General features: G+C 57.7%; 10 protein-coding genes across 10 annotated transcripts; 6 read left to right on the top strand and 4 right to left on the bottom strand.

The window, feature by feature from the left end:
• Nucleotides 1-341: 341 nt before the first annotated feature.
• GUITHDRAFT_92151 (hypothetical protein) lies at nt 342-1,107 on the top strand. Its single transcript, XM_005839895.1, has 2 exons — nt 342-863; nt 914-1,107. Exons 1-2 carry the CDS (start codon nt 360-362, stop codon nt 995-997), a joined length of 588 nt encoding a protein of 195 aa, XP_005839952.1. The 5' UTR covers nt 342-359; the 3' UTR covers nt 998-1,107.
• Nucleotides 1,093-5,707, bottom strand: GUITHDRAFT_101422 (hypothetical protein; the record flags this gene model as incomplete). The annotated part of the gene is made up of 6 exons (XM_005839894.1): nt 1,093-1,185; nt 1,231-1,302; nt 1,380-1,513; nt 1,623-1,725; nt 1,775-2,235; nt 2,410-5,707. The coding sequence occupies 6 exons, from the start codon at nt 5,705-5,707 to the stop codon at nt 1,093-1,095; spliced, it is 4,161 nt and encodes a 1,386-aa protein (XP_005839951.1).
• Nucleotides 5,708-6,154: 447 nt separating this feature from the next.
• GUITHDRAFT_161126 (hypothetical protein) lies at nt 6,155-8,705 on the top strand (the record flags this gene model as incomplete). Its single annotated transcript, XM_005839893.1, has 10 exons — nt 6,155-6,683; nt 6,741-6,890; nt 6,947-7,225; nt 7,282-7,414; nt 7,571-7,668; nt 7,853-7,966; nt 8,013-8,202; nt 8,383-8,484; nt 8,531-8,581; nt 8,632-8,705. Exons 1-10 carry the CDS (start codon nt 6,387-6,389, stop codon nt 8,703-8,705), a joined length of 1,488 nt encoding a protein of 495 aa, XP_005839950.1. The 5' UTR covers nt 6,155-6,386.
• A 133-nt stretch (nt 8,706-8,838) lies between these two features.
• Nucleotides 8,839-10,968, bottom strand: GUITHDRAFT_101420 (hypothetical protein; the record flags this gene model as incomplete). The annotated part of the gene is made up of 15 exons (XM_005839892.1): nt 8,839-8,950; nt 8,994-9,115; nt 9,200-9,247; nt 9,291-9,380; nt 9,587-9,668; nt 9,718-9,791; nt 9,836-9,867; nt 9,933-9,987; nt 10,040-10,094; nt 10,150-10,184; nt 10,464-10,522; nt 10,575-10,611; nt 10,664-10,706; nt 10,757-10,834; nt 10,880-10,968. 15 exons carry the CDS (start codon nt 10,966-10,968, stop codon nt 8,839-8,841), a joined length of 1,011 nt encoding a protein of 336 aa, XP_005839949.1.
• Nucleotides 10,969-11,842: 874 nt separating this feature from the next.
• On the top strand, nt 11,843-12,269 carry GUITHDRAFT_64811 (hypothetical protein; the record flags this gene model as incomplete). The annotated part of the gene is made up of 2 exons (XM_005839891.1): nt 11,843-12,121; nt 12,171-12,269. 2 exons carry the CDS (start codon nt 11,843-11,845, stop codon nt 12,267-12,269), a joined length of 378 nt encoding a protein of 125 aa, XP_005839948.1.
• Nucleotides 12,270-12,631: 362 nt separating this feature from the next.
• Nucleotides 12,632-13,706, bottom strand: GUITHDRAFT_64637 (hypothetical protein; the record flags this gene model as incomplete). The annotated part of the gene is made up of 2 exons (XM_005839890.1): nt 12,632-12,995; nt 13,045-13,706. The coding sequence occupies 2 exons, from the start codon at nt 13,704-13,706 to the stop codon at nt 12,632-12,634; spliced, it is 1,026 nt and encodes a 341-aa protein (XP_005839947.1).
• An 822-nt stretch (nt 13,707-14,528) lies between these two features.
• Nucleotides 14,529-16,210, top strand: GUITHDRAFT_101417 (hypothetical protein; the record flags this gene model as incomplete). Its single annotated transcript, XM_005839889.1, has 12 exons — nt 14,529-14,542; nt 14,681-14,741; nt 14,803-14,838; nt 14,883-15,036; nt 15,096-15,178; nt 15,225-15,278; nt 15,322-15,432; nt 15,601-15,656; nt 15,703-15,772; nt 15,877-15,915; nt 15,967-16,022; nt 16,072-16,210. The coding sequence occupies 12 exons, from the start codon at nt 14,529-14,531 to the stop codon at nt 16,208-16,210; spliced, it is 873 nt and encodes a 290-aa protein (XP_005839946.1).
• Nucleotides 16,211-17,547: 1,337 nt separating this feature from the next.
• GUITHDRAFT_43640 (hypothetical protein) lies at nt 17,548-18,826 on the bottom strand (the record flags this gene model as incomplete). Its single annotated transcript, XM_005839888.1, has 3 exons — nt 17,548-17,628; nt 17,843-18,367; nt 18,545-18,826. Coding segments are annotated over 3 exons (888 nt in total), but the record flags the coding sequence as incomplete, so codon positions are not given.
• A 1,471-nt stretch (nt 18,827-20,297) lies between these two features.
• Nucleotides 20,298-21,371, top strand: GUITHDRAFT_150487 (hypothetical protein; the record flags this gene model as incomplete). The annotated part of the gene is made up of 6 exons (XM_005839887.1): nt 20,298-20,840; nt 20,889-20,998; nt 21,050-21,069; nt 21,123-21,163; nt 21,211-21,275; nt 21,329-21,371. Coding segments are annotated over exons 1-5 (512 nt in total), but the record flags the coding sequence as incomplete, so codon positions are not given.
• An 87-nt stretch (nt 21,372-21,458) lies between these two features.
• Nucleotides 21,459-22,385, top strand: GUITHDRAFT_150486 (hypothetical protein). The gene is made up of 4 exons (XM_005839886.1): nt 21,459-21,569; nt 21,618-21,983; nt 22,028-22,180; nt 22,231-22,385. Exons 2-4 carry the CDS (start codon nt 21,807-21,809, stop codon nt 22,345-22,347), a joined length of 447 nt encoding a protein of 148 aa, XP_005839943.1. The 5' UTR covers nt 21,459-21,569; nt 21,618-21,806; the 3' UTR covers nt 22,348-22,385.
• Nucleotides 22,386-25,436: the final 3,051 nt, after the last annotated feature.

Below are 25,436 nucleotides of genomic sequence, written 5' to 3'. Positions count from 1 at the left end.
CTTCTCTTCTTGTCTCCTACATTTGCTTGTGCTTGCTTGCTTCCGCTAATGGTTCGTTCCCGTGAATTTTAAACCGAAGTATTTTAAACCGGGTATAACATCCCCCTGAAAAAAGAATTGACATAATTTAAATTAAGCCCCTGGTACAAACAGAGCGGGGACTTATTTTAGAGTTTAGTTCTGACTGTGAGTTTAGTCTAATGTTTTGTTCTTACCTACAATGTTCCACGTGCCTTCCGATATAGGTGGGGGTAGGGTGTGCCAAATGACCCCATACCACCACTCATTTTTACTTCAGAAAAGGGGTAGTCACCACCTGTTGCTGGAGAGTATTCTCCTTCACCTGTCGCTTCTCCGGCATGGCAGGACGGCGAGCCCTGGTTGTCTGTGGACCGTCGGGGGTGGGGAAAGGAACGCTGATAGACAAGCTCAAGAGCGAGTTCAGCTCCCTCATCAGCTTCAGCGTCAGCCACACCACCAGGCAGCCTCGTCCTGGTGAGGTCAACGGAGTCCACTATCACTTCGTGGAACACGAACAGATGGAGGAAGAGATAGCTCAGGGCAAGTTCCTGGAGCATGCCAACGTGCACGGGAACCTGTACGGCACGAGCAAGAGCGCAGTCGAGGACGTGGCCAAGGCCGGGAAGGTGTGCATACTGGACATCGATGTGCAGGGGTGCAGGTCTTGCAGGAAGGCTGGGCTCCTCGCTTCCTTCGTTTTCGTGGTCCCACCAAGTGTGGAGGAGCTAGAAAGGAGACTGAGAGGAAGAGGAACGGAAACAGAAGACAAGATCCTTAAGAGACTGGCGAATGCTAAGTCGGAGCTGGAAGCAAAGGACGAGCCAGGCTTGTTTGACCACCAGGTGATCCATGTGTTGTTTGGGTGACCAGACGGACTGATGTCGTTTCGCAGATTGTGAATGATGACATCGAGAAGGCTTACACAGAGCTCAAAGGAATTTTTTTGCCACTTGCTGAGAATGTGAAGTCGTCGTAGCACGCGCAGTGTTGACAAATTTTGTCGATGACCGGATTGCTCCCAAGGGCGACGTAGTCAACATTTACTGTACATCTTCAAGCTTCTCCCAAAAGCTATACGTCTCCCTGATCCGCAGACCCGAACTCTTCCGTCTCCTCACTCTCTGACCCCAGCCTGTCCTCTGTCCAGTTTCTTGGCAAGTCAACCTGCGGTTACGTCATACACAAGTTGCCAGGAATGCTCACCCTCACATGTCGCAAACGCCTGCTATCGTGATCCCAGATGCCCAGCCTGATGGATGAGTCTTCAACGCCATTCAACAGCTGCGACCCACCAGTCAGCTCCTCCTCCTCCTCCTCCTCCTCCTCCTCCTCCTCCTCCTCCCCCAGTATTGCCGCACTTGTTCAAGGTCCTTGTATGACTTGCGGAACAAGGAGACCCCGTCGATCTCTCGCACGGTATCTCCAACCTCCAGCCCTCCCGTCCTCTGTGCTGGGCTGTTTTCTAGGATCCGCTTGATGAAAAAGTATCCGTCTGATGTTGAAACAAATTTCGTCAGTCTCCTCCTCTTTCTCCTTTTCACCTTCCCTTCACTCCTCAACCTCAACCTATCCTCTCGTGGAGTGCACGACACCTATCCTACCTCGATCGTGTTTGAACAGGATGCCAATGCCCGCGGTCCGGCCCATCACCTCCTCTAGCTTAAGAAAACCTTCTTGACTTCGTACTACTTTCGCTTCGATGACCTGCAGAAGCCTCCTCAGCTTCTCCTCCTTGTCTCCCTGCCCCTTTTACCTTCCCGTTGGGCTCAGCTTTCTGGAGCTTCAGTTTGCAGCTCGTTCCTCTGCTCCCGTTGAGCATCTCCACCACCTCCCGGCTCGACCTGTTGCGCAGGTTGACGCCATCGACTGAGAGAATCAGGTCCCCGATGTTGATCTGGTCCTCGCAGCTGGTCTGCACGTGAGGGAGGACTCTGCGTATCCTCAGCGCCCCCGACCCCTCCTCTCGCTGAAACCAGATCCCTACTCCTGCCGAGAACAGCTCGCACGTCTGCCCCTCCAGGCTCCCCTCCTCGTGATCGCGCATGAGCGACTTGGGAACCTTCTTGCGCGTCAGCCGGATGCTCTTGACCGACGGCAGTCGCCCAGACTCCCGGTCATCAACAGCAGGGAGCACAACCAGCTCGATGGTCGATCCTTCTGGGCCGCTGATGAGAGCTTCAAGAGCTGCCGAGGACTTGCCGGAGACCTTCACGCCTGCGCAGGAGAGTCAGCGTTGGGAGGTGGGCGGGATGTCAGAGCTGCTGCGGAGGAAGTAGAGAACAGTGAGAGAGAGACGAGGATCCGAGCAGAGGAGACTCAAGGTTGAGGGTAGGGAGGGAGGCGGACGCGAGAGGAGGAGGAGGCGAACACTGGATCAGGAGGGATTACCGTCAACTTCCAGGACACGGTCACCAGCGGCCATGGGCACATCCTGTAGGAACTTCTCAAGCACTACGAGCTCCCCAGACTGGTTTCTGGCAAACGAGGCCCCGACTCCGACGCTGTCTCCCGTCTCCTCCATCCTCAACTTCTCTAGTTTCCCAGCTGTGGGAGAGGCGGTCGTCATGCTCGGCCTCAGATCGCCCTCCCGATCCTCCTCCCCTCTCGACCTCTTGAGCGCGACTGACTTGGACGATCCGTCGCTGGACCGGAGAATGATGGTCAACCAGGTCCCTTCCTGCCCGAGGATCGCACGGGACAGGTCAAGGGCCGTCGCTCGAAACATGCTGTGCCCGTCGATCTCGAGGACTTTGTCGCCCACAGAGATCTTGTTGCAGACTTGGGCCGCTCCATGCTCCGCCAACTTCTTGATCACGAAGTAGCCGTCGGTATCCATCTTGAACGTCGCTCCGATCCCCACTTGGTTGGTCCCACTGCTCCTCGGGCCCTGGTCGACCTTGCGCCCCGGCGACTGAAACACCTTCACCTCCTCCCTGGTGTCGTCGAACGATCGGTCCAGCCCCCGGGGCACCTCGACATGGGTGGGGGAGGCCGCGGCCTGCTCGGCCTCCGCCGAGTCCCTCTCGGCCGCGTAGCTCTCGTCGATGAAGGCCCGCCTCACCGTCACTCTCTGGGTCGCGGCGTCCACGTCAGCCCCGACGGACTGGACCTGGAGGGTGAGGGAGGAGCCCTCGCTCCCTAGGATAAGGTTGTACAGGAAGGCGGCAGGCTTGTGATAGAGCTTCTCCCCATCGATCGACAGGACCCTCGACCCCACCGTGATCCCAGCCTTGTGTGCAGGCCCCCCGGCGATCACCTTCTTGACGTAGAAGTGACCGTCGTTGCTCCTCTTGAAGACGGCGCCGATGCCGAACAGTCGCCCGTAGGATGCCGCAGACTTCTTCGGGGGGGCCGACACCCCCGTCTCCTCCTCTGCCGGCCCCTCGTCTCCTGCAACCTTCTCCTTCATCCTCTGAGACATTCCCATGCGGATGTCGCTCCTGCTAATCTTCACCGTGGGGACCTTGAAGTCCACCGGAGGCCCTTCCGGCTCCAGCTGCTGCTGCTGCTGCTGCTGCTGCTCTTGGTCCTCTGCTTGTTCAGGGGCAGGGGACGACGGGATCACTTTGGTCTTCGTGTACCTCCTGCGAGGCCTGATGAGCGGCTGGGGCTCAGCCGGCTCTGCTCCATTACTGGGAGTTGGCTGGAGGGGAGTCCGCGGGTTCTCATCGACCCTCTTGAGCTCGAAGATGACGGAGGAAGACTCTGGAGCTGCATCGATTCTCACCGGCGCACTCTCGGGCATGCAGTCAGCGTCGTCAACGAAGTAGTCGGTGCGGACTGCCTTGACGACTTGCGGAGTTTCGGCTTGCTCAGTTGGAGCCTCCCACAGGGAAGAACTGGGCTCCTCCTCCTCCTCCTCCTCCTCAGGCTGGTTGCTCCCTGGCTTCAGGCGTTTCTCATGCTCCACCTCCGTCAGGGCGACCCCGTCAACGCACAGAGCAAGGTCAGACAGATGCTGTGAGAAGCCCTTCTGAGCCAGCGCGGTCGCGATGGCCCGATGGTTTGAAACGATGAAGGAGCGGAGGGAGAGGATATCCTCCTCCTCCTCTACAGCCATCTCGACCTCTGCCAGGCTGCTCTCCGATGCAGAGGGGCTCACTGTTCCCAGGTTGTCGACGACCTCCACGAGGCGATCGTGGTACTGCAACGACAGCTCCTTCACAGTTGGAGGGAAGCTCAGCTCGCCCTCCCCGAAGAAAGCAAACTGCATTGCCGACCCTATGACGGCGAGAGCCCTTGCCGACCTCTCATCGACGTGCCGGGTAGTCAGGGAGAAGCGGAGGGGATCTCTGATGGCAGGGCAGATGTAGTTACCCAGGAAGAAGTAGCCGACGGCCCTCTGCGCCTCAGACCTTCTTCTCGCTCCGAGGATGTTGTAGATGTGAGTGGAGATCGTCCGGAGCAGTGGCGGGACGTCGCTGATGGAGATGATGACCGTATCGAAGAACCACTGGATCGCCTTGGTTAGGTTGTCCAGGTTGACTTCATACGATTCGTCTGCCGTAATGTGCTGCATGTCGACCTCGAAGTCCGCCTCCCCGCTGCAGATCTGTTCGATCAGAGGGTGTAGAGTCATGTGCAGGTACTCCTCAGCCACCATCTGGCACGCGGCATCGCACAGGCTGCCGGCGACGGAGGGCACTTGGAACAGCGTCGTCTCCGACGAGCCCTTGGGCAGCTCGTTGCTGATCATGAACTTGATGAAGGGCACGCAGAGGTCGAGATCGTCCAGGATCCGGAGGAGGGGACACGCAACAGCGACCAGGTCCGGCTCCGAGCTCGTGGTGAAGTGGACATCGAGGAGGGCGCTGGAGACGGCGAAGTCGGGCATCGAGAGAATCTCGATGATCTTGGGCCGGCACCGTTGCAGTACCTCCGAATCCATCCTCTTGTCCTGCTCCGACATGGTTGCGTTCAGCGCACTGGCCGACTCCTCGCAGACCCTCTCCAAGTTCTCAATGGCGCCGTCGAGGTTCTGGAGGAGAAGCAGGACATCAGCAAAGATCTCCCGATGCTCCTTGAGAACTGCGAGGAACGACGACAGGAAGTTCGACTCCAGCTTCAGCTCCGCGGTCGGCAACTGACTCCTGAGAGCCTTGATCTGCTCCTCGTACGCCGCCTTCCTCGCCTTGATCTTCTGCTGCCTCCTCTCAAACTTCTCCGCACTCTCCCCCGCGGAGCCCCCCCTCTCCTTGGACTGCTCCTGCTTTGCGATCGTCTTGTCGAGGGCGTCCCTGGCGTTCTCGAGCTTCAAGATCTCTGACGACAGATGGGATACGGTCTTCCTATCCATCCTTCCGACGTCCAGCAGAAAGTCCAGCAGGCTGTCGTTTGACCTGCTGCGGATGCTTGTGATGGCGTTGTAGAGCACGACGATATCTTCGGCCGACTGCACAAACTGTTCTCTGCCATTGTCCCCTAGCTTCCTGACCGAGTCAACAACAGCTTCATCTACCTTGGTGATCGAGTCTGCCGCCTTGTTGAACTCTACCCGGTTGTCCGCCAGGACCTGCAGGGTCTCCTTGTTCCTCTGGTACTTGAGCAGCATCCCCTGGACGTCGCTCGGCATGTCTGTCCTCTTGACATCTTTCTTGGAGGTCTTGAAGACAGGAAAGCTCTTGGAGACGCTCCTCAACAGCTGCTTGACTCGGGTGATCCCTCCCGACAGGTCTTCCTTCACCATGGCAAGATTGCAAAAGAGATAATCTCGGGCTTTATCCGATCATCTGGCAGAAAGAGTGCAACGTCATCAGTCGCGAGCCACAGCTAGACACACAGAGAGGAAGGAGATGTTGTGTTGATCGAAACCTATGAGGACGAGACAGCTCTCTTACTGCATCATGGTTGGAATCTCTATGTATCCTCTTCTCGCTATTGTCCTCGCACTTGTCCTTCTCTTCCTGCTCCTCCCCATCCTCGTCCTCTTTCTCTTCCTCTTCCTCCTCCCCATCCTCGTCCTCTTCCTCGTCCTCGTCCTCACTCTCCTCCTTCCCTTCTCCCTCCCTGCCCCTCTCCCTCCTGTGCCATGCCCGACCCTTCCTGCGCCCCCTGCGTCGTCATCCCGCTTCAATCCTAGACCACATCCCCACTATGACCCAAAAGAAACTCAAAAGAATTCATTGAAAGGTGACGAAACCAAACCCTCTTGGAGGAGCGAGGACAGGAAGCGGGGAGGAGAAGAGAGGAGAGGAGAGGAGAGGAGAGGAGAGGAGAGGAGAGGAGAGGAGAGGAGAGGAGACGACGGGACAGGAGAGGAGGTGATAGGAGAGGACAGGAGACGATAGAAGGTTCAAGGCTTGAGGTTGCTGCGCAGAAACAGAAATCAGACTGCACTTTGCCACACGGTTCCTCTCGTTCTAGCAATGCGGTTGGCAGCGACCTGTCGGATGTTGCAGACAGCAGCGAAGGCTTGCTCTCGAGCAGGTCCTCTTCAGCGTTCTTCCGTACTGCTCCCTTCTCGGGTCCTCCAACACAACGCTTCCAGGGCGTTGTCTGGGGTGAACTGGGATCGTTTGTCGGCACCGAAGAACAGCAATGCCCCTCCTCTTCCCCACCAGACTCCTTCCCCCGATGCATACCAGCAGCAGCAGGCGTACAATACTCCTCCTGCGACAGCTCCGGGGCAGATCGTACCTCTCAACAACCTTCCGCCACCTCAGGTTGACCCTCCCCGTGTCTCTTCCCTTGTGAGGTAGGAGTCTCACCAGCGCGTGTAGATTCGAGCATGCTTGGAGTCGCTGCTCAGTGAGCCCTACCTTGCCGTGCAGCGGAGGCTTGAGCTCGGGACGATCCTTGTTGGCTTCGAACAGGCCAATCATTACACCCTCTACAACAGGCTGGGCCAAATCGTCGGATACATGGCAGAGGTTGGCAGGAGCAGCAGCAGGAGGAGCAGGAGGCGTCTGATACCATTGCGATGCAGGAGTCATCGCTGGGGAAGACAGTCGTGCGGCAGCTTGCTCGAACTCACCGTCCCTTCACCGCCACCATCATGGACCCGCACGGTAACATCTTGATCAGGATCAACAGGCCCTTCTACTGGGTCTCCAGCTCCTTGCGAGTCCAGGATGCGCAGTTCAACGAGATCGGGGAGGTCCACATGAACTGGCACCTGTGGCGACGCAAGTACAACCTTTACAGCAACCAGGCTCAGTTCGCCATGATCGACGCTCCCCTCCTCTCCTGGGAGTTCACCCTGGAGGTCAGATACTCCCTCCCCCGACATGCTCGCTGACTTCCCTGGCTCTCATACTGCAGGACGAGGAGGGGAGGGCGCTCGCTGCCGTCGACAAGAACTTTGCAGGACTGAGCACGATCGTTCAGACGCTCTTCACCGATGCTCATACGTACATCGTTCATCTAGACCCTGCTAGCCCGCTGTATGACTTTGGTAATCTCCTTCTCCTCCTTCTTCTCCTATTCCTTTCTGCAGCACCCGCCCCCCCCCAACCCCATCCTCATTGCACAAACCCTCTGCTTCTTTCTGCTTAGCAGACCATTCTTCTCCCCTCCTCTCTGCGATGTTGCTGATGGGTCTGCCATGCAGGGGCTCGCATGACGTACCAGTCCACAGCAAAGAACCCGTCCACTACATCAGAACGAGCGCAGCTTCCTCCAGGATGGGAAGAGAAGCAAGACCCTCAGGTGAGCCTCCTGCTGGGTTACCCGCTATGGAGGAAACGACAAAGGGAAGGCAGAGAAGGGGAGAGGGAAGGAGAAGGAAGAGGGAGGAGGACAAAAGTGAGGAGGAGAAGGAGGGCGATGGGGAGTATCAGTAGGAAGCGGCAATCTGTTATTGTTTGCTGCTGCTGGTTCTGACAGCAATCAGGGTCGCACGTACTACGTCGATCACAACACGAGAACAACCCAGTGGAGTCCTCCTATGGTAGCCCAGAGCCCAGGAGACCTGCTTGCCCGCCCGGTGATAGGAAGGGCGCTCACGGTAGGGCTTTGTTTCCGTCAAGGGAGAGACTGACGGGAGCGACAAGGTGGAGGAGAAGGCAACGGTCCTAGCATGCGCCGTCTCCATCGACTTCGACTACTTCAGCCGGCACAGCGGAGGAGGCGTCCCTTTCCCCTTCTTCATCCCCATCGGAGGAGGAGGAGGAGCAGACGGTGCAGAAGCGGCTGGAGGAGCGGCTGGTGGCGCAGCGGCAGGTGCAGCTGGGAGTGCAGCAGGTCGTTGCCTCCCTCCGTTTCCTCCTCCTCCTCGGGTCGATCTCAAGCAAGTCCATGGCTTCCTGCAGCAGCTCCTCCTCCTCCTCCTCCTTCACCTCCTCCTCCTCCTCCTCCTCACCCCATCCCCCTCCCCTCCTCCTCCTCTGCCTCCTCCTCCTCTTGCGTGACTTCAGGAAGCAGAAGCGAGTCAGGGCGGCGCGACATCGGGAGGTGGTGATGGGGCCGGCGGCTTCTTCGGCGGTGGTGTTGGTGAAGGAGGAGGCAACCAGGGAGTTCCAGAAGGTTCTTGGGAGGGTCCGAGCTCTGTGCGTGACTGAATGACGTGCAGGAGAGGAGGTGTGGGGGGAGGACGCAGAGGTGTGGAAGGGGGATCAAGGAGGTGAGGAGGGATGTACCTGCTCCTCGTTCCGCACTGAACCGAAAGAGCAGGAGATTCCGGAGGAGGAGGGCTGTTCGAGACCGTCAAGGACATCCTGGGCAATCTGACGGGGCTGGGAGACTAACGAGGAAGGTCTTGACCTTGAGCTCATGGGTGTCTTTAATTTTAAAGTTGGGTCGTGATAAGCCAATTCCTCCTCCTCCTCCTCCTCCTCGCTCCTCCTCGCTCCTCCTCCTCCACACTTCCTCCAACCGCTATTATGGTTCATAGTCCTCTCCTGCAGTGTCCGCCATGGGCACCTCAGTTGGCGGCTGCTCCTGCACGCTCTCCTCTCCTCCTGCCCAGTTTTCTCCTCTCGGCCTCTTCGGGCTGTGGACAGGTGAGCGAAACAGAACGCGGAGAATGGCAGCACCTCGGCTCGTCCTCGTCGCTGTCAGCCAAAGGAGGAGGCCGGCCTCCTCCCCCTCCTCCTGCACCGCCCGGCGCTGCTGTGCTGGATATGTTGGACATGTACAGCTTCAGGCTCGCCAGAACCTAGAGGGAGGTCAGAGTCTCCTCCCCTCCCTCCTCTCCACCTCTCTCATCCCTCGCTCTCCTCTCCCTTCTCCTGCTGCTCACCGCTGAATGCTCGGTGAGCCACTTTTCGTTCTCCTGAAATTTCGCCATCTTCCGCAGCGTCACAGAGGAGCTGGTCGCCTCGTGGACTCACCTGATCCTTCAGGAGATCGCGAAGGATCTCGATGCTCTGAGTCGTTAACTTCTTGAACTCCTCTCTATTTGCCACACCAGTTTCCAAGACCTTCGGATAAGTCAGGAGGGGAGCGGGAGGAGAAGGGTCGGGGGAGACAGAGATTGAATAGGATATTGAAAACGATATCTTCTGTGGAGAAACCACAGGGGAAGGAGATCTGACAATCAACGAGACGTTGGTGATGAAGATCTTCATGAGCAGGAGAACGTGAGGTGGGGGACAGGGAGAGCGAGTCTCTCCTTCGCAAACGGCACCTGGCTGGCAGAAACAGCGATGTTATACGAGACGTCTGAAGTCGTCGTCTCCTCAGGGTTCACTTGAAAGATCTCCGGCGGTCTGCAGGCACAGGTCAGGCGCTGGTGGGAGGAGGAAGGGGGGAGACAACAGGTTCTCGATCTTCGAGTGACTGTCGTCCGTCCGAATGCTCAGATTCTTATGCCGCAAGAGCACCTCGTTCAACTGAGGCCCCGTCAGAACTCCAGCAAGGACCTCGGAGTTAAGACCTTGGCGACCGGCTCCAGGATCTCCGCCTTCTCTACAGACGTCGATGGCCACGAGTCACATCAGCCTCCTTGGGGGGAAGAGAAGGTCAGGAGGCACCTTTGATGTCGGGCGTGCTGCCAGTGTCTTTGCTGGATACAGCCAACTCTCCTTTCTGCGGATCCACTCACGAACAGTCGAGATCTTGGCACAAGGGTAGGTGTTACCAGTGCAGCCGAGCACTTGAGCAAGAAGTCTTTGCTGTACACGTCTCGCTCCTCCCTTCCAAAAGATTCCATGTCAGAACCTAACTTGACCACTGGAGATACAGGTGCACCAGATCATGATGAGCCGCGCGGACGATTCCTTCACCTGTCGAAACTTTCAATCCGGGAAAGACAATCATGCAGAGAGAAGGAGGGAGAGGGAGGGAGGGAGAGGGAGGGAGGGAGAGGGAGGGAGAGGGAGGGAGGGAGGGAGAGGGAGGGAGGGAGAGGGAGGGGGGGAGCGGGAGGGAGGGAGAGGGAGGGAGAAAGGGAGGGAGGGAGGGAGAGGGAGGGAGGGAGAGGGAGGGAGGGAGAGGGAGGGGAGAGGGAGGGAGGGAGAGGGAGGGAGGGAGGGAGAGGGAGGGAGGGAGAGGAAGAAACGCACCTTTGGATTCGAATCACAGCTCTTCGCAACATCTGCAAGGACCCCTGGAAGGACTTTGGCTGGTTGAAGGGAAATGGTCAGGACTAACGCTCTCAAGGCCCTGGGTCCAACCGAATTCGTTCAAGAACTCCTGGTGTTTCTTGCGGCTCTGACAGGACACGAGCAAACTTCAGAGAAGGAACGTCAGTCATGTTCCTCACTTGCTGCAGCACGTCATTCGCCAGGTACAGAAAGGTCAGCTTCCTAGAATGCCGTTAGCGGAGAATGAGTGCCCTCGAGGCTCTCTGACTCACCTTTCCGGCTTCACTTGCAGGATCTCCCTCTGCCATGTCCGCACCAAGTTCGCAGCATGTTTGTAGTTGAAGATCATCCTTGCATCGACAGGTCAGGCCCGTCACTTGAGGGGTCGCCCTCACCATTTCGAGAGCGTCTGGACTGAGACGGTGGAGGGATTGAGGTCGTTGAGCTTCTTGACGAAGTTGTTCTGCCCGTCTGACCCGCTCATCTTCTGTTTTCTGCTTCCTTCAGACTGCAAAACTCATTGAAACCTGCAGGCACATCGTAAGACTCCTCCATAGACCCGGTGCCGATCCAGAAATGAGCTCGTCCAACAATCATGAGGCGACCAATGGCTCTTCCAGCGAGACACTTGCGTCCTCGCACATCCCCGTTGCTGGGCCTCTTCTCACTCCTACCTCCTTCTATCTTCTGACCATCCCCCCCCCCCCTCTCCCGCCATATCTCGTGCTACTTCCCTCCCCCCCGGCTCCCCTTCCGCCATGCCTGCCTCTCCTCGCGCGGAATTCTCCGTAACGAATTACAAACTTTGAAACTTTGATATCCAGAACTTTCGTATATTTTTATTGAAACTTTCAACGACGAGCGGTTCAAGTTCCCTGGTCTAGCAATGGTCGGATTGGAGGTGCCCCAGCGGCCGGCAGATGCAGAAGAAGGCTGCGCAGGAAGCTGAGGAGAGCTAGAAGATGAGACAGACAGAAGTGACGGCAGAGGCCATGCAGACTGTTGGCAAGAGCTTCTCCATGCTCAGATAAGCTGGAGCGGACATGAAAACTCTGCTACCCTGGTTAGTCGTCGCGTTCGCGACTTGGGGGGTGCAGAAAGTTGGGAGCGTGCTCTCATGCGGTGCGAGGACAGCGGCAGACGCAGATCATGCTTGTCAGTTCGATCGTGTTGGTTGCGCGCTGAAGTTTGTTTGTGATCAGCCCGTGGTCCTATCGTGCTGTGTTGCGCGCGGCCACGTTGGCATCCAACAATCCTCCATCGCTCCATCCTCATCCCTCGGGGTGATGCATCTTCGTGGAGGAGGATTGAAATTCAATCTCCAGAAGAAGGAGCTAAAGGCCTACTACAAGTTGATGATGTCTTTAGCCGCTGCTGGCAAGGCGATCGAGCTCAAACGAATACACGACAAACGCTTTGGAACTGAGTTGACCGATAGCGATGGGTGGACCCCGATCTTTTGGGCTGCCGTCAACGACCGTTCCTCGGCTATTGACGCTCTCTGTGAGAGAGGAGCGAATGTGAGTGCCGTCGACAAGAATGGCGCCACAGCCCTCCACTGGGCAGCTGTGAACGGCAGCAGCAACGCCATCCACAACCTTCTAAAGCGCGGGCTCAAAGTGACAGCGAAAGACAAGGTCCATCCTTTCCAACTCCTTCCGTGCGCTTTCATGACATGCTTCCCAGCAAGGACGCACACCAGTGCAGCTAGCCTGGGAATACGGCCAGGAAATCTCGCACGAGGTGATGCGGAGGGGTCGTTCTTTACCCTTGTGTTGGGGTTGATTGCCGTGGTTTTTGCAGATCTTCAAGCAACGGCTTGTTGAGCAGTGGCTCAAGTCGATCAAAAAGTGCAACTCAGCGACCAGGGAGCGGAGGACGCGCATGTGGTACAAGGTGTTCAGGAAGAACCATATCAGCCCCTCTGATGTGGAGAGGTTGAGGTACTCCATCGAGCATCCCCCGAGGAAATCGGATCTTGAGCAACCTCTGCTGGGCGAGCTTACCACGTCCAGGGTATCAACAAAGATTGCGTTGTAGAGCGATCAAATAAAGCCCATAAAGCAGTAGAGCAAGATCAGGCTTGTCAGAGCTTCAACGGTTCAGCGGCACAAAACAAACTTCAATTTACGAGGAGGAAAAAAATATCACTTGGAGGATTCATCAACCCAGATGCGAATCCTGGGATCGCCAGCCAACGAGCATGAGGCGATCATGTTCATCGTTGGATGGGCCGACACCCCAACGACGGTGTCCCCGTGCCCCTCCAACTTCTGCACAACTTGTTTTGATTGAACGTCCCATATGTATACTCCCTTGTCCTCGGAGCCACTCACGACCCATCTGTCCTCCCCGTGCACTGCGAAGGTCGCAAAGATGCAAAATTTCTGATTCGTGTGCCCTGTGTATGTTTTCAAGCATTTGCCGTTGGTGAAGTCCCACAATCTAAGTTTGTTGTCCAGCGAACCGGCCAGAATAAATTTCGAGTTCGGAGAGAAAGTCACAAAGGATCTAGAACAAAGAGTTCAGGGTATGCAAGAACAAGAGTCAGAGGTCTTACACAGGAGGATTGTCGTCGTCTATCAAGCTCTTAAGACACTGACCTGTCGCGGTATCCCAAATTCGGCACAGCCCATCAAAACTGCAGGACACAATTAAGGTCCCATCCCTGTTGAACTGAACAGCCGTCACAGGATCAGAGTGCGCTGGCAGCACCCGCAAGCACTTCCCACTCTTCACATCCCATATTCGAACAGTCTCGTCGAACGAGCCGCTAACGATCAGGTTTGACTGAGGGTTGAAGGAGCAATTGAAGACATAGCTAGTGTGACCGGTGAGAACTTTCAGACATTTCTTCTCAGCAACATCCCAGATTCGAATCGTCTGATCATCGGAAGCGGAACATATGTACTCAGATCTTGTAGACCAGGCGCAGTCAGAGATCCCGTGGGTATGGCCCACAAATTTGTGAATGTGTTCGCCTGTGGCTGCATCCCACAGCATAATCGTCTTGTCAGCGGATGCACTGACGAGATACTTTCCGCAGGGTGAAAATTTGACGGACGCTACAGCCTTTTCATGGCCCTCAAGCAAATAGCGAAGCTGATAGTTTGGTTTTCGAACATTCCCTGCCTCATTCACGTTGTTGTTCATGTTGCTACTATGCTCGGAGATAGCAACGGTCGGGTTTGAGTTGAGGACCGCCGTGCTGGGAGCCGCCATATCTATTTACCTGCTGACAGAACGCGCGAAGTCAGCCACGGGGGGAAACCACATGAAGCAGGGAAAGTTCCACTCTGCAATCTATTCGATCCTCCTTCTAATCCCTTGCTCACTCTCTCCCGTTCCCACAGAACAGTTCTTCGTCTCCTTGTCTTCTCATCTACGATGTTCTCCTTGTTTTGTTCCTACTCCGCCTCCCTCCTTCCTCCTCCTCCTCTTCTTCCGCCCTGTTCCGCGCCTCTCTTCTCGTCGCCATCTCCCGCGCTTTTCTGGCCCCACCCACCCCCTATCGACGTCCTGGTCCATCTACCCCTCACTCAATCCACCCCCAAATACCATGCCATTACCCCTAGTCTTCCCTTGTAGTACCCACCCCATCTACCACACTCCATCCAACCGAATTGTACCCCGTGAAGACCCCTGTCATGGTATGTCTGGGTACCCTACCTTCCCTTTACCTTACAAAGCAATCAAATTCACTATGGTAGGGTGGTGCCCTCATCCATGTAGTAGGGGTAGTAATTGAGGGATAAGAGGGGGTGAATGAGCAAAGGGGGTGGGGGAGGCGCAAAAGAATGGACATGGGAAAACGAGGAAGACGGCAAGAAACATGCTCAAGGTATGAGAGGGAGGAGGAGGAGGAGGAGGAGGAGGAGGAGGAGGAGGAGGAGGAGGAGGAGGAGGAGGAGGAGGACATCGGGGTTAGGATGGACTGAGACTGAGAACGACTGGCATCGACTCGATGACAACTTTGAGCTGGACTCGCCCTGGCCGTGGTGACCGCGATACAAACTTCCTAGCAAGGGAGGAAGATCAATAGAAATGCATGTACGTGGGTGGGAGCAATGTAGATCATATGGCAGAGTGAGGAAGGAAGAGGGAAGACGTGATGTACAGTCCAGGAGAACAACCCAGCGATAGAAATGAAGATGGACGACCTGAGAGCCTGGAAACCCATTGACAGAACCTTGCAGGGGATACTTTGGATTGTTTGCCGTCTGTTTGTGCGGTGCAATAGTTCTGTACCAGGCACAGGTGAGAAGGAGGATCGTTGGCTGTACCCACTGCCGGACGCTTTCATGCTGATCCTCTGCAGGTGAGGAGTGACGTGGTGAAGGGAGCTGATACAGGGGTAGAGCCTTGTCCTAGCTCGTCCGTACAGCTGATGACCTCCAGGTGCTCGACAAAGACGCTCGGAGCACACTCGCATCTCATGAGCGGGAGACGAAGGATGACGTGGCGAGGGAGGCTCGGGGTGCGAGAGGTCAGGAAAGCTCAGCTGCGAGAGAAGAGACAAACACTGCCAGCAAGGCTGTGGAGATCTCTGACGGTGAGTGAAGGGGCGCACGGTAAGAGTAGACCTGATCGCTGATCCCGCACGCTCCTCAGTGGGCAGAGTCGAGTACAAGGAGTACGGGAGGCCTCAGTCTCCCCTCATCGTCATGATCCATGGAGCTTCTTCAAGCACCCAGGTGGGGGCTCGATGCTGCTCTTGCTGGGTTTGACAGGCCCTGGCAGGTGGTGCGCGAGTGGGAGAGGACGGCTGCGCTCCTGGGCTCCCGAGGCTTCTTGGTCGTACTCCCGAACTTTCACACCAACTCGGCGACGAGGCCAGTACGTTGGACCTGACCCGTGGAAGGAGATTGCTGACGTCCAGCCCCGAAAGAGCTCTTCCAGTGCAACTAAGAGCATTCAGAAGGTTGTGGATCGCATCGTTGAGGACAAGGTGACAAGCTCCACCGATCGCCACAGTCAATCCTCCGTCACTCGCTCGATCCCTTCCTACCTCCTGCTCCCGCCCTGTAGCCTCCCATTTCACTCTCCCTCCCTCCCCCACCATCTGCCCTCTCCCTCCCCTTCGTTGCCGGATCTGACGAGTCTTTCGGATACGCAGAGTACGAACAGCTCATTCACCATCATGGGCAAGAGCTGGGGGGGAGGACAAGCTCTGTACTGTTTCATCATACTTGAGGTGAATTCCCTGACGTCCCAGCAGGCGATACGTGGCAAAGCACGAGAATAAAGTCCATAAGATCGTGCTAGTTGCGCCAATGGGGGGAGACGAGGTTGGAGCCTTTTCCCCTGATACCTGCAGCCTCTGACTTTCCCACTCTCTGCTCCTGCTCCTGCTCCTGCTCCTGCTCCTGCTCCTGCTCCTGCTCCTGCTTAGCCCTCCACCTGGCGATCCCACGAGCGCCCCAAGATCCCGGTGAGCTTTGGAGCGTTGGACTGGCGGGTGAGTTTGCTGACGGTCAAACAGGCTCTCCTGCTCTATGCCGAGGACGACCAGGTGTTCCGTCCTCACCGCGTCAGCGTGTAAGGATGCCGAAGAGCTGGGGAGAAAAAGGAACTGAGGCGGATGCAGGCTCAAGAGCTTGTTGCCCAACTTGACGGTCAAGATGGCAGCGAGCGGAGGACACAAGATCCTTCCAGAGTTCGACGAGCAGATCGCCAGCTTCGTAAAGAGGGAGGGGCACGCGGAGCTCAGACGAGGTCGAAGGTGATGCCGTAGGAGGAGAAGAGCTCCTGAAGCTCTGCAGCTCGAGGGTCCTTGTACAGTAAAAGTCAAGCATGAGGAGGAAGGGGGGGAAGGAGGAAGTTCAGCTCTTTCACCTCCTGGCGTATCTTCACTTTCGCCTCTTCCGCCATGTCGATGGTCAAGAGCTTCGTTGCTTCCTCCGCGTCCCCTCCATCGAACACTTGCGCGCATGCTGCCCACTTGTCCCTGAACTCCCTTACCGAGAGGCAACTGCGCACAGCGGGTCAGGAGGAGGACGAGGAGGGAGAGCTGGGGTACTGCCTCTTGCTGGAGGATGCGGGAGCGACGACGAGGGGCATGCCGAGCTCCCGCGCCACAGCGCGAGGGAAGGAGAAGGCGCCGCTGACGTACATCTGACCCTTATCCTGCCCCGGACATCGCAGGACGATCTTCGGATCTGATTTACCAGTCAGCATCGCCCCCTCCTTCCCCTCCTTCCTCTGCCATGGTCTGACCTCCCGCTTCCTCCAGCTTCTTCCTCGGAAGCACCACGTTGGTTGCAGGCAGGGACAGGAGGTGGTGGAGGAGGTCGAGCGGGACGCGATTGCAGACTGCGTGCTCGGAGGCTTCGGAAGGGTCGGCGAGGCAGACAGACAGGTCGCCTCCTCCTCCCTGAGCCTCCCGCAGTCGCTGCACCTACCATGAATATTTCAAATCTCCATCAACCCTTCCCTGCTCTCATAAAGTCGCTCGCCCCCTCCTGCCTCCTGTTTCTCTTGTTTCTTCCACCCACTTGAGGAACTTGCTTTCCTCTGCTCCCTCTGCTTCTTCTCCTCTCTCTTCTCTCTCTCCTCCCTCTTCTCCAATCCTTCTTTTCTCGTCCCCTCCTCTCCTGGCTTCCCCTCACCCCTTCCGGACTTCCAGAAGCAGCTGCGATGTAGTACTCGTTGTCGATCGGAAGGCCAATAAGCTTGCCCTCGCGGAGACTTGCAACGGCCTTATACACCTTTCCACGTCCGTCAGGCGACGAACATCCTCCTCCTCCTCCTCCTCCACCACCACCACCACCACCACCACCACCACCACCTCATCCTCTTGCCCCTGCTCCTGCTGCTCCTGCTCCTGCTTTTCTCCTCCTCCTCCTCCTCCTCCTCAACTCTCTGTCTCCAACCCTCTCATTCCCTCTCGTCCACTCCCCGTTCTCCTGCTACTCTTCTCCCTCACCAGGTACGGGCTTGCCGGTTGAGGGAGTCTTGTTCGAGCATACAAGCTTGCGGGGTAGCGTTCGACGGAAAGGTCTTGCGCTGTGGGGAAAGGGGACGGGAGGGAGGCAGAGGAAGGGAGGGAGGAGGGGAGGGGAGATTTGCGCCACGTTAGATCACAGCAGATGGAGATGTGGTCGGAGGGAAACTTGAAGGAGGGCAGAGCCGTTGTGTCCACTTCCTCCTCAGTAGGTGGCTGAACGAACTAGAGCATCGGAGTAAGCAGATGGAGGAGGAGACGTGGAGGGAGAGCAAGAGAGAAGGCGAAAGTGCAGGCGCAGGCGCAGGAGGAGCAGCAGCAGGAGCGGCAGGAGAACGAGCAGGATCAGCAGCAGCAGCAGCAGCAGCAGCAGCAGCAGCAGCAGGACACATCAATCTTTCCTGACCTGTTCGACTCTCAACGCAGAGGCTTCGTAGAAGATGTAGTCGAGGCATCCGATGTATCCTCGGACATAGTTGGTGAAGGACGAGCCAAGACCGTCGCTGCTCGCTAGAGCGAGGGGATGCGACAGGCTCATCCCCTTGAGCGCCTGCCCCTCCTCCCTCCTCACTGACGGGCCCGAGTCCGCATGCACTCCCACCTCCTCCTCCCCGTTGTCCCCCCATCGGAATCCCGCGTGGGCCTCCCACTCCGGGTGCTGCGGTGACACGGCTCCTCCCGCCAGCAGCTCGATCGCTCCTGTGTCAGGCTCGCTGTTGAGGTCCCCGACGAAGAGGACCGCGCAGGCCCGTTGAGACCTCTCCTCCATCCTCTCCTTCATGTCCATCGCCTCCGTTAGGATTGCGGAGACTTGCAGCATGCGGATGTGGGAGGCCTCGGGGTGGAAGAAGAGGTGAGTGTTAACGATTATCAGCCCTCCCTCCTCCCCCGCCCCGTCCCGAGGGCCCAGCGCCACTACCTGCGCCACAGTCGAGAGCTTCTCGGAGAGGACCCGGTACAGCTCGGCGTTGGAGGGGTCCGACATCATCTCGCAGTACTGCCTGTGCCTGCTCCCGTCCTCGAAGCAGGACTTGAAGCACTCCTTCACTACAACTTCCTTCTTCTCGAGCACCTCGAACCTCTCCCTCCTGAAGCACACAGCCTCCCCTTCCTTCACGCTGCCCGCCTTGTTCAGAAAGTGGCAAGAGTACCCGGCGTTGTCCAGCTGCTCCTCGAAGAACTCTTGGAACGCCGACTGGTCGACCTCCTGCAGGCAGAGGATATCTGCGTTGTACCCGAATAGCTCCAGCAACTGCAGCTGCTTGCGGTAGTCTGCATCCATGGCCGCCGCAGGCACGTAGGGGAAAAGTTTCTCCCGGGCAAATGGCGAGTCGGCGTATGAGCTAGCGAGGAGGTTGTAGGAGACGACGCGGAAGGAGGGAGAGCACGTCCTGTCCCTCGTACTCTCCTGCCTCCCGTCTCCTGCCAGACTCTTCGGCAGCTCCGCCACCGCCCTTGTCGTCTCCGCATCTTTATGCTCCCCCTCACGGTACGCGCTCGCCCCCCCGTCTCCTCCTCCTCCCTCTCCAACCTTGCGAGGCAAGCACCGCACTCTCAACTTCCAACCAACGTCCTCCGTTCGCGGCGTGTACACCCTGCAGTCGGCGTCTGCTATCGGCTCCCAGCCATTCTCGCCCTCCTCCTTTTCTCCATCCCCTGCAACAGAGTCTTCTACCTGCCTGCTCCTGAACCAGCGCCACGTGCAGGCTGACAGGCTGGAATGTCTCAACTCCACCAGAGGGAGCAAGGGGATGCCGGACATGGGCCGGGAGAGGAGGCTGAGCTTCTGGACTGAGGGAGGGTCCACGTCGACCAGGAACTCCTCCTCCCCGACCTTCAAGACGTTTCCGCTCTTCCACGCGTCGATGTTCAGCGTATCCTCGTAAATCTTCTCCCCGCGGGGGTCGAAGAGCTCACACAAGACCTCCTTCTGCTGGGCAACCTGCTCCCCTCCCCCTGCCTTGAACCCTCTCTTCCCCACAGTGCTGGTGGACCGGCTGGCTGCCTGCTTGATCCTCCCAAAAACTTTCTGCAGCGGCTCGTTGCTCAGCCTGTTCAGCTGCCTCAACTTTCCACTGAGAGGGATGGCGATGTCCATCCTCCCCTCCTCAGTCAGCGTCTGCACGACGACCCTTCCTCTCCCTTCCATCGCGCTCGACATCATCGGGCTGATGGACGACGCAGCGCCCGGGGCGGCGCTCGCTGGCAGCAGGAAGCAAAACCCCCGTCGTATCACCGTCAGGATCACAAACGTCCTCACGCTCGAGGGGAACAGTCTCGTGCGCGCTGCTGTATGGTATCCTTGCATCCGCGAGCCGTGGGGCGCGCAGGTAGCAGCGGGTTTAGAAGAGCGCTGAGGAGACGATGGAGGAGTTCGGTGCTGCTGCTGCTGCTGCTGCTCTCATCGGACGAGCTGAGGAGACTTCCGACCTGGATAGCAGTCAGACGGGAGGAGCATTTCAGCCTTGAAACAACGCTGTTGTACTCTCCCTATACTACCTCCTCCCCTTTCCCCTCCCCCCCCTCCCCGCCCTCCTCTCTAAGACAACTCTACGTCTTTCCCTCTAGGATGAAGAACCGTCCACACAGTACAGGAGCAGAAAGGGAAAGGACGAGGGGACGAGGGGGACGAGGGGAGGAGAGCAGGAGAGCAGGAGAGCGGGAGAGCAGGAACGAGAAGAGAGGCGAGCAGGAAGGGGCTGGGCGGTTCAGAGCGATAGGAGCTGGGCACCGGCCCCCGGCGCCATGTTTGTTTGGGTGTACCAGGAAAGGCAGAAGGTTTCAATTAGTGCGAATAAATAGGATGACAAGAAGCGGCGGGTCAGCAGAAGGGAGGTCCAGTGCTGTGTGCGGGTAGAGGGAGGGGAGGAGCGAGAAAAGAGGAGACGAGGAGACGAGGAGACGAGGAGACGAGGAGAGGAGAGAGGAGGAGAGGAGACGAGGAGACGAGGAGAGGAGACGAGGAGAGGAGACGAGGAGACGAGGAGAGGAGACGAGGAGACGAGGGAGAGAGCGTCAGGTGACAGGTCGGATGACTTCTTGCAGCTGATGCAAGGTTGAGCATGTGGAGTGTGAGATGACGAGGATCCGCCATGTGTGCAAGAGGCTCCGCTCTATTCCTCCTCCTCTTGCTGCAGGCTCAATGCGAGGCCTCCCTGCCGCGCGGAGGGGACCATGGCAGGCATGAGGCACCCGGTGCGAGGAAGCGAATGCGGGCCAGCGACGAGGGACGTCGGGACAGCAAGGCGCCGAGGGCAGGGGTCAACAGAGGAGAGCAGGGACACTCTGCTGTGTTCCTCCGAGACTCGATCGATCGAGTGGCTGCGAGCTCGGGCTCCCATCCAGCGCTGCGCAATAGCTCCGCCTGCGATGGAGGGGGGCTGAAGGAGGCATACCGAGGGGCGCTGGAGCAGGTCGTTCCTTTTTTGCCCTGCTCCGCACAAGCTCAACGGGTGTAGCAGGCGCGGAACAGGACGCGGTCCTTCCTGCACTCGGTCGATCCTCTGCTGCTGAGATACGCTGGGATAGAGACAAGGGAGGACCTCGAGAAATTTATGAGGGACCCCTTGTGGTACCTGCCGCCCTCCCCTGCTCCCTCCGGCCGCTGACCGCCTTGGTGCAGGAAGAAGAACATCACCCGAGGTGAACGCGCAACTCTTTTGCCCGCTGCTCCTTCTGAGCTGAAGGTCGTCAAGAGCTGGAGCAGGAGGGGGAGCGAGCCAGGGACAGGTCCATGGTGAGTCGGAGGAGGCTCATTGAGGGGAGGCTGAGGAGGCTGTGCAGCTCGACGCGATGAAGTCTGAGGCGGATGCATGGTGCCGCGAGCCGGAGCAGAGCTTCCATGCAAAGTAGGCGGCAAGAGCCCTCCCCCTTCCCCACTCGTGACGCTGCAAGCTTGCAGGATGCAGTACAGCGCTCGGGCTGCGAACCTGGCGGAGTCGATCCTGCAGGGAAGGAGGCAGGGGGAGAACACTTCTGCCCTGGAAGCTGAAGGATGGCTGCTGGTCGTTACTGCTGCTTGCCTCGGAGAGGGCCCGATGCTGATCGTTGACCTCCCAGTCTCAAGGCGTCCCGTGGCTGAAGGCGCAACTGCGGCTGCGCAACGTCAGCATCGCCAACGCCCTCGATAAGTCGGACCTTGTGTAAGGGCTGAGAGCAACTCAGAGACGGGGGGTGACGTCAGCATGCAGGTCCTTGCTCATGCCGTTCGCAAACGAGCTGCTGCCCCAGTCTCGGAGGGGAGAAGAGTCTGGAGGGGCGAGGGAGAGAGGCTTCGAGCGATTGCCCGTGTCAGACGGGGAGTCGGAGAAAGAGGACAGGTAGCATGCGACTTCCTTGCTGGAGTGTGGGGTGAGTCTGTCAGTTACTCGAGCAAGGAGATGGAGAGGTACGGGTTCGACTCGAGCCTGAAGAAGAGTACGCCCAAGAACAAGACGGGGTTCTCCCATGGGAGGCAAACGAAGCAAGGCCGCGATGGTAGTATGTATACGAAGATGCGTTTCTCCCGTGAGCCCTCCGTCGTCCTGCCGAGCAAGAAGCCCTGGCATTACGCAGAGGCACGAGACTCTCATTCTCCTGCTCCCGTCTGACTGCTGAACAGTTTCTCGACGACAATCGGCTGGCCGGTAAGATCAAAGTGCATGCGGACGATCGGTTTGGCCGGAAGACGAGCGTGTACGCTAAACCGACAGACACGATCCAAGACCTGAAAGTCTTGATCGGAGAGAAAATCGGGAGAGACCCGCGGTCGCTGGTCTGCTTCGTTGTCGTGTCATCACACAATGCTGAACTCTTGTGCTGCAGATTCTTCAGAAATGCAAGCAAGTGTACAACGACAAGATCACGTTGTCAGACTACGAAGTACACGACGGCATGAACTTCGAGCTTTCTTACCACCGTGCATACATATTCGATACATGACTTGAAACTTCAGTGAATCTTTCAACTGCTACAAGTACAAGTCATAGTCCGATCAGCATGCTGGTAGTCCTCTTAGAGCAGCTCGTAGAGCCTCGGACGGTCCCCACCTCAGGGCCTTGCTGCCTTCCCATGATCAATTACTCCGGTGCCAGCACCGATAGATAGATGATTGCTGACTTCGTCCTCCCCTTTCAAAATTATTGAGGCGGGCTCTGATCTAAATGAGGAATGTCGGGCGAGCGAGCGAGACGAGGGAAGCAGCATAGCAGCGAGAGGGGAGGGAGGCGAGGAGGCAGGCAGGCAGGCAGGCAGGCAGGCAGGCAGGCAGGCAGGCAGGCAGGCAGGCAGGCAGGCAGGCAGGCAGGCAGGCAGGCAGGCAGGCAGGCAGGCAGGCAGGCAGGCAGGCAGGCAGGCAGGCAGAAAGGCTTGTTGGTGATAGAACTATCAAGGGTCTTGACTGACTCCTCGATGCAGGGCTGGACGAGAGCATGCCGCAGGAGTACGATCGTCCCATGTCTCAGCCTGCTCGCATCCAGACGCCTGACGTCAAGCTGCAGCAACTGCATGGTTTGCTGGACTTTGCTCTGAAACAGAAGGCAGAGGAAGATGTTCAGACGAGCAGACAGCTGAGAGCGATGAACGAGGTGATCGCGATCAAGGATGAGGCCAACAAGGCGCTGCGAAGCAACATCGCAGAGCTGGAGGAGCGGCTCTCTGAGAGCCGGATGGAGATGGAGTACTACCAGGATCAGTGGAAGCGAGAGACGGCGGAGAAAGCCGTGCTGAAGAAGGAGGCAGAGGATTTACGGAAGCGAGATGATGACATGAAGAAGGAGATCGAGCTTCTCAAGACTCAGCTCTCAGTCGCTAACCACAAGATAACCTGCGCACGCAATGATGCCCTTGACCACTTGCATGCCAACAATGAGCTGGAGGCGAAGTTCGAGGAGCTTTCCGTGCTCTACATCACCCTCCAGAACAAGCACGACGACTTCCTTGAGTCCCTTGCCAGCTACATGGTGAGCGAGCGAGCGCTGGTGCTCAGAGTGAAGGTGTTTGCAGGAGAGGACCAAGTCGAGGAACCTGAAGAGGAATAGCCTGCATGAGTGGCAGGTACGAGAGCGGTCGGCGATCTCAGTCTGAGGCCTGAGGCGTGTCGTCTGTTGTACAGCTGTCCAAGGAGAGGAGCGACATGAAAGAGAAGCTGAGCCGCTCGATCGAGGTACATGGCGGACCCCCGCAGCTCCCGTTGATGACTCGGGGTTGCTCCAGCTCGTGTACAAGATGAGGAAGTTCTCGTCCTGGCGGGTACTCAGAGCGGATGAGGAGGTGTCCGAGGGCATGAAGCAGGTGCGCTGAACCCGAGCTGCATCCTCCATGGCGTGTCTGACGGCCTTCAAGATGGTGGAGGAGCTGAACAAGGCCAATGATCGGGTCGTTGCCTTCACCGCGGAGAGGGACGCGGCGTTCGCGCAGGTACGGCGAGGAGGCATAGAGGCTGCGGTGATGGTGGATGTCAGCTGGCGGTGGTGGAGGTGAAGCTGGCGGAGCGGGAGGAGGAGCTGCAGAAGACGATGCAGAGATGGAAGTGAGTGACTCGTTGTCCGCTTCCTGCTGGGACTGACCTTGGCTGGCAGCCTGAGCATCCAGGAGAATGAGAAGCTCGTGACTGACGTGATGGAGGAGGAGGGGGCGGGGGCGGGGGGGGAGAAGGAGGAGGAGGAGGCCTGACATGCAAGGCAGATGAACAACATACAGAGAGACATGCAAGCCAAGGAAGAGCTGGAAGACCAGCTGGTCAGATGGAGGAGGAGGAGGAGGAGGAGGAGGAGATGGTATGTTGTTAACTATCCTCCTAGAAACACTACAAGTTTGAAGTCCGGGTCCTCGAGGAAGAGCTCCGTCTAGCTCACGAGCTCGCACAGGCAGCTCAGCATCATCCTGCTCCGGTCCCTGACCCCCTGCAGAACGCGCACAACGACGACCAGAAGGTGGACAGGCAGATTGACAAGCTGAGGGGTGATGATCGGACCGCATGGCGGGAGGGGAAGGGGAGGACGGATGACTGCTGAGGCAGAGCTGGAGCAGCAGCTGATGGCTGCCTACGAGGAATTCGAGATGGTGATGCTCGTGCAGCGAGCAAGATTGGTCACTGACCTGTGACGCTGACCGATGGTCCTTCATGCAGGAAGAGTACAATCATGATCACATGGGCGGGTTGTCGGAGATCGTCAAACAGGCTCGGCAGTCTGTCTGGTCTGCACGATTGACCTCCTTCATCCTCTATAACTGCCATTTCCTCCTCCTCCTCCTCCTCCTCCTCCTCCTCCTTCTCCTCCTGCTTCATCATCATCATCATCATCATCATCATCATCATTCACCTCTCTTCCGCTCCCCCTGTCCTTCCCATCATCTGATTAGATGCCTGCAGGAACAAGCGAGAAGTCGAATCCCTCAAGGACCTGCAGGAGGTCAATGGGCGAGAGGAAAGGCTCGACCTCTCCCGGCATTACCTGATCTTCCATGCAGATCCAAGACCTCAAGGTTCAAGTCAGCATCCTTGAGGACGAGAACTTGCTTCTCAAGCAGATTCAGGTTGATGAGGAGAGCAGGGCGGGGAAGAGGAGCGGGGGGGGGGAGGGTGCAGGCTGAAGGAAGATGGGGGGAGGGGAGGGAAAAGGGGGAGGGGGGGGGGGGGGGGACTGACGTCTGATCGCCTCTACTGCAGTCTGAGCTCGGGAAGAAGCAGGAGAAGTTGGATAGGAAGGTCTCTCATGCTCTTGCGCTAGCGTGAGGGCTGAATGATCCCTTGTAAGCAGGAGGATAATCAGGAGATTCTCGAGCTGAAGGCTCACCTGGAGGAGCTGGAGGTCTGCTGGGCAGCAAAGGGGGTGAGGAGCTGAGCGGGTGGGGCAGGAGACGATGGCAGGGATGGTGGCGGAACTCGATGTCGCTATGGGGCTATTCGTCATCAAGAACGTAAACAACATCATAGAGGGACGTTTGTTTGTTTTATTCCTTTCTTGGCAGATGGTCGTGCAAAACATCTCGATCCCAACCAGAAACGTCTTTGTAATCGCCAGAGTACA

This window comes from Guillardia theta (assembly GCF_000315625.1).
Source record: "Guillardia theta CCMP2712 unplaced genomic scaffold GUITHscaffold_7, whole genome shotgun sequence".
NCBI lineage: Eukaryota > Cryptophyceae > Pyrenomonadales > Geminigeraceae > Guillardia > Guillardia theta.
This window is presented reverse-complemented; position numbering and strand designations above follow the sequence as displayed.

Excerpts from the sequence above, each read along its gene's own strand:
- GUITHDRAFT_92151 (XM_005839895.1), top strand. The coding sequence starts at position 360 with ATGGCAGGACGGCGAGCCCTGGTTGTCTGTGGACCGTCGGGGGTGGGG. Across the intron at positions 864-913 it reads CAGGCTTGTTTGACCACCAG|ATTGTGAATGATGACATCGA; the intron begins GTGATCCATGTG and ends GTCGTTTCGCAG.
- GUITHDRAFT_150486 (XM_005839886.1), top strand. The coding sequence starts at position 21,807 with ATGGAGAGGTACGGGTTCGACTCGAGCCTGAAGAAGAGTACGCCCAAG. Across the intron at positions 21,984-22,027 it reads AGCCCTGGCATTACGCAGAG|TTTCTCGACGACAATCGGCT; the intron begins GCACGAGACTCT and ends ACTGCTGAACAG. Across the intron at positions 22,181-22,230 it reads GGAGAGACCCGCGGTCGCTG|ATTCTTCAGAAATGCAAGCA; the intron begins GTCTGCTTCGTT and ends CTTGTGCTGCAG.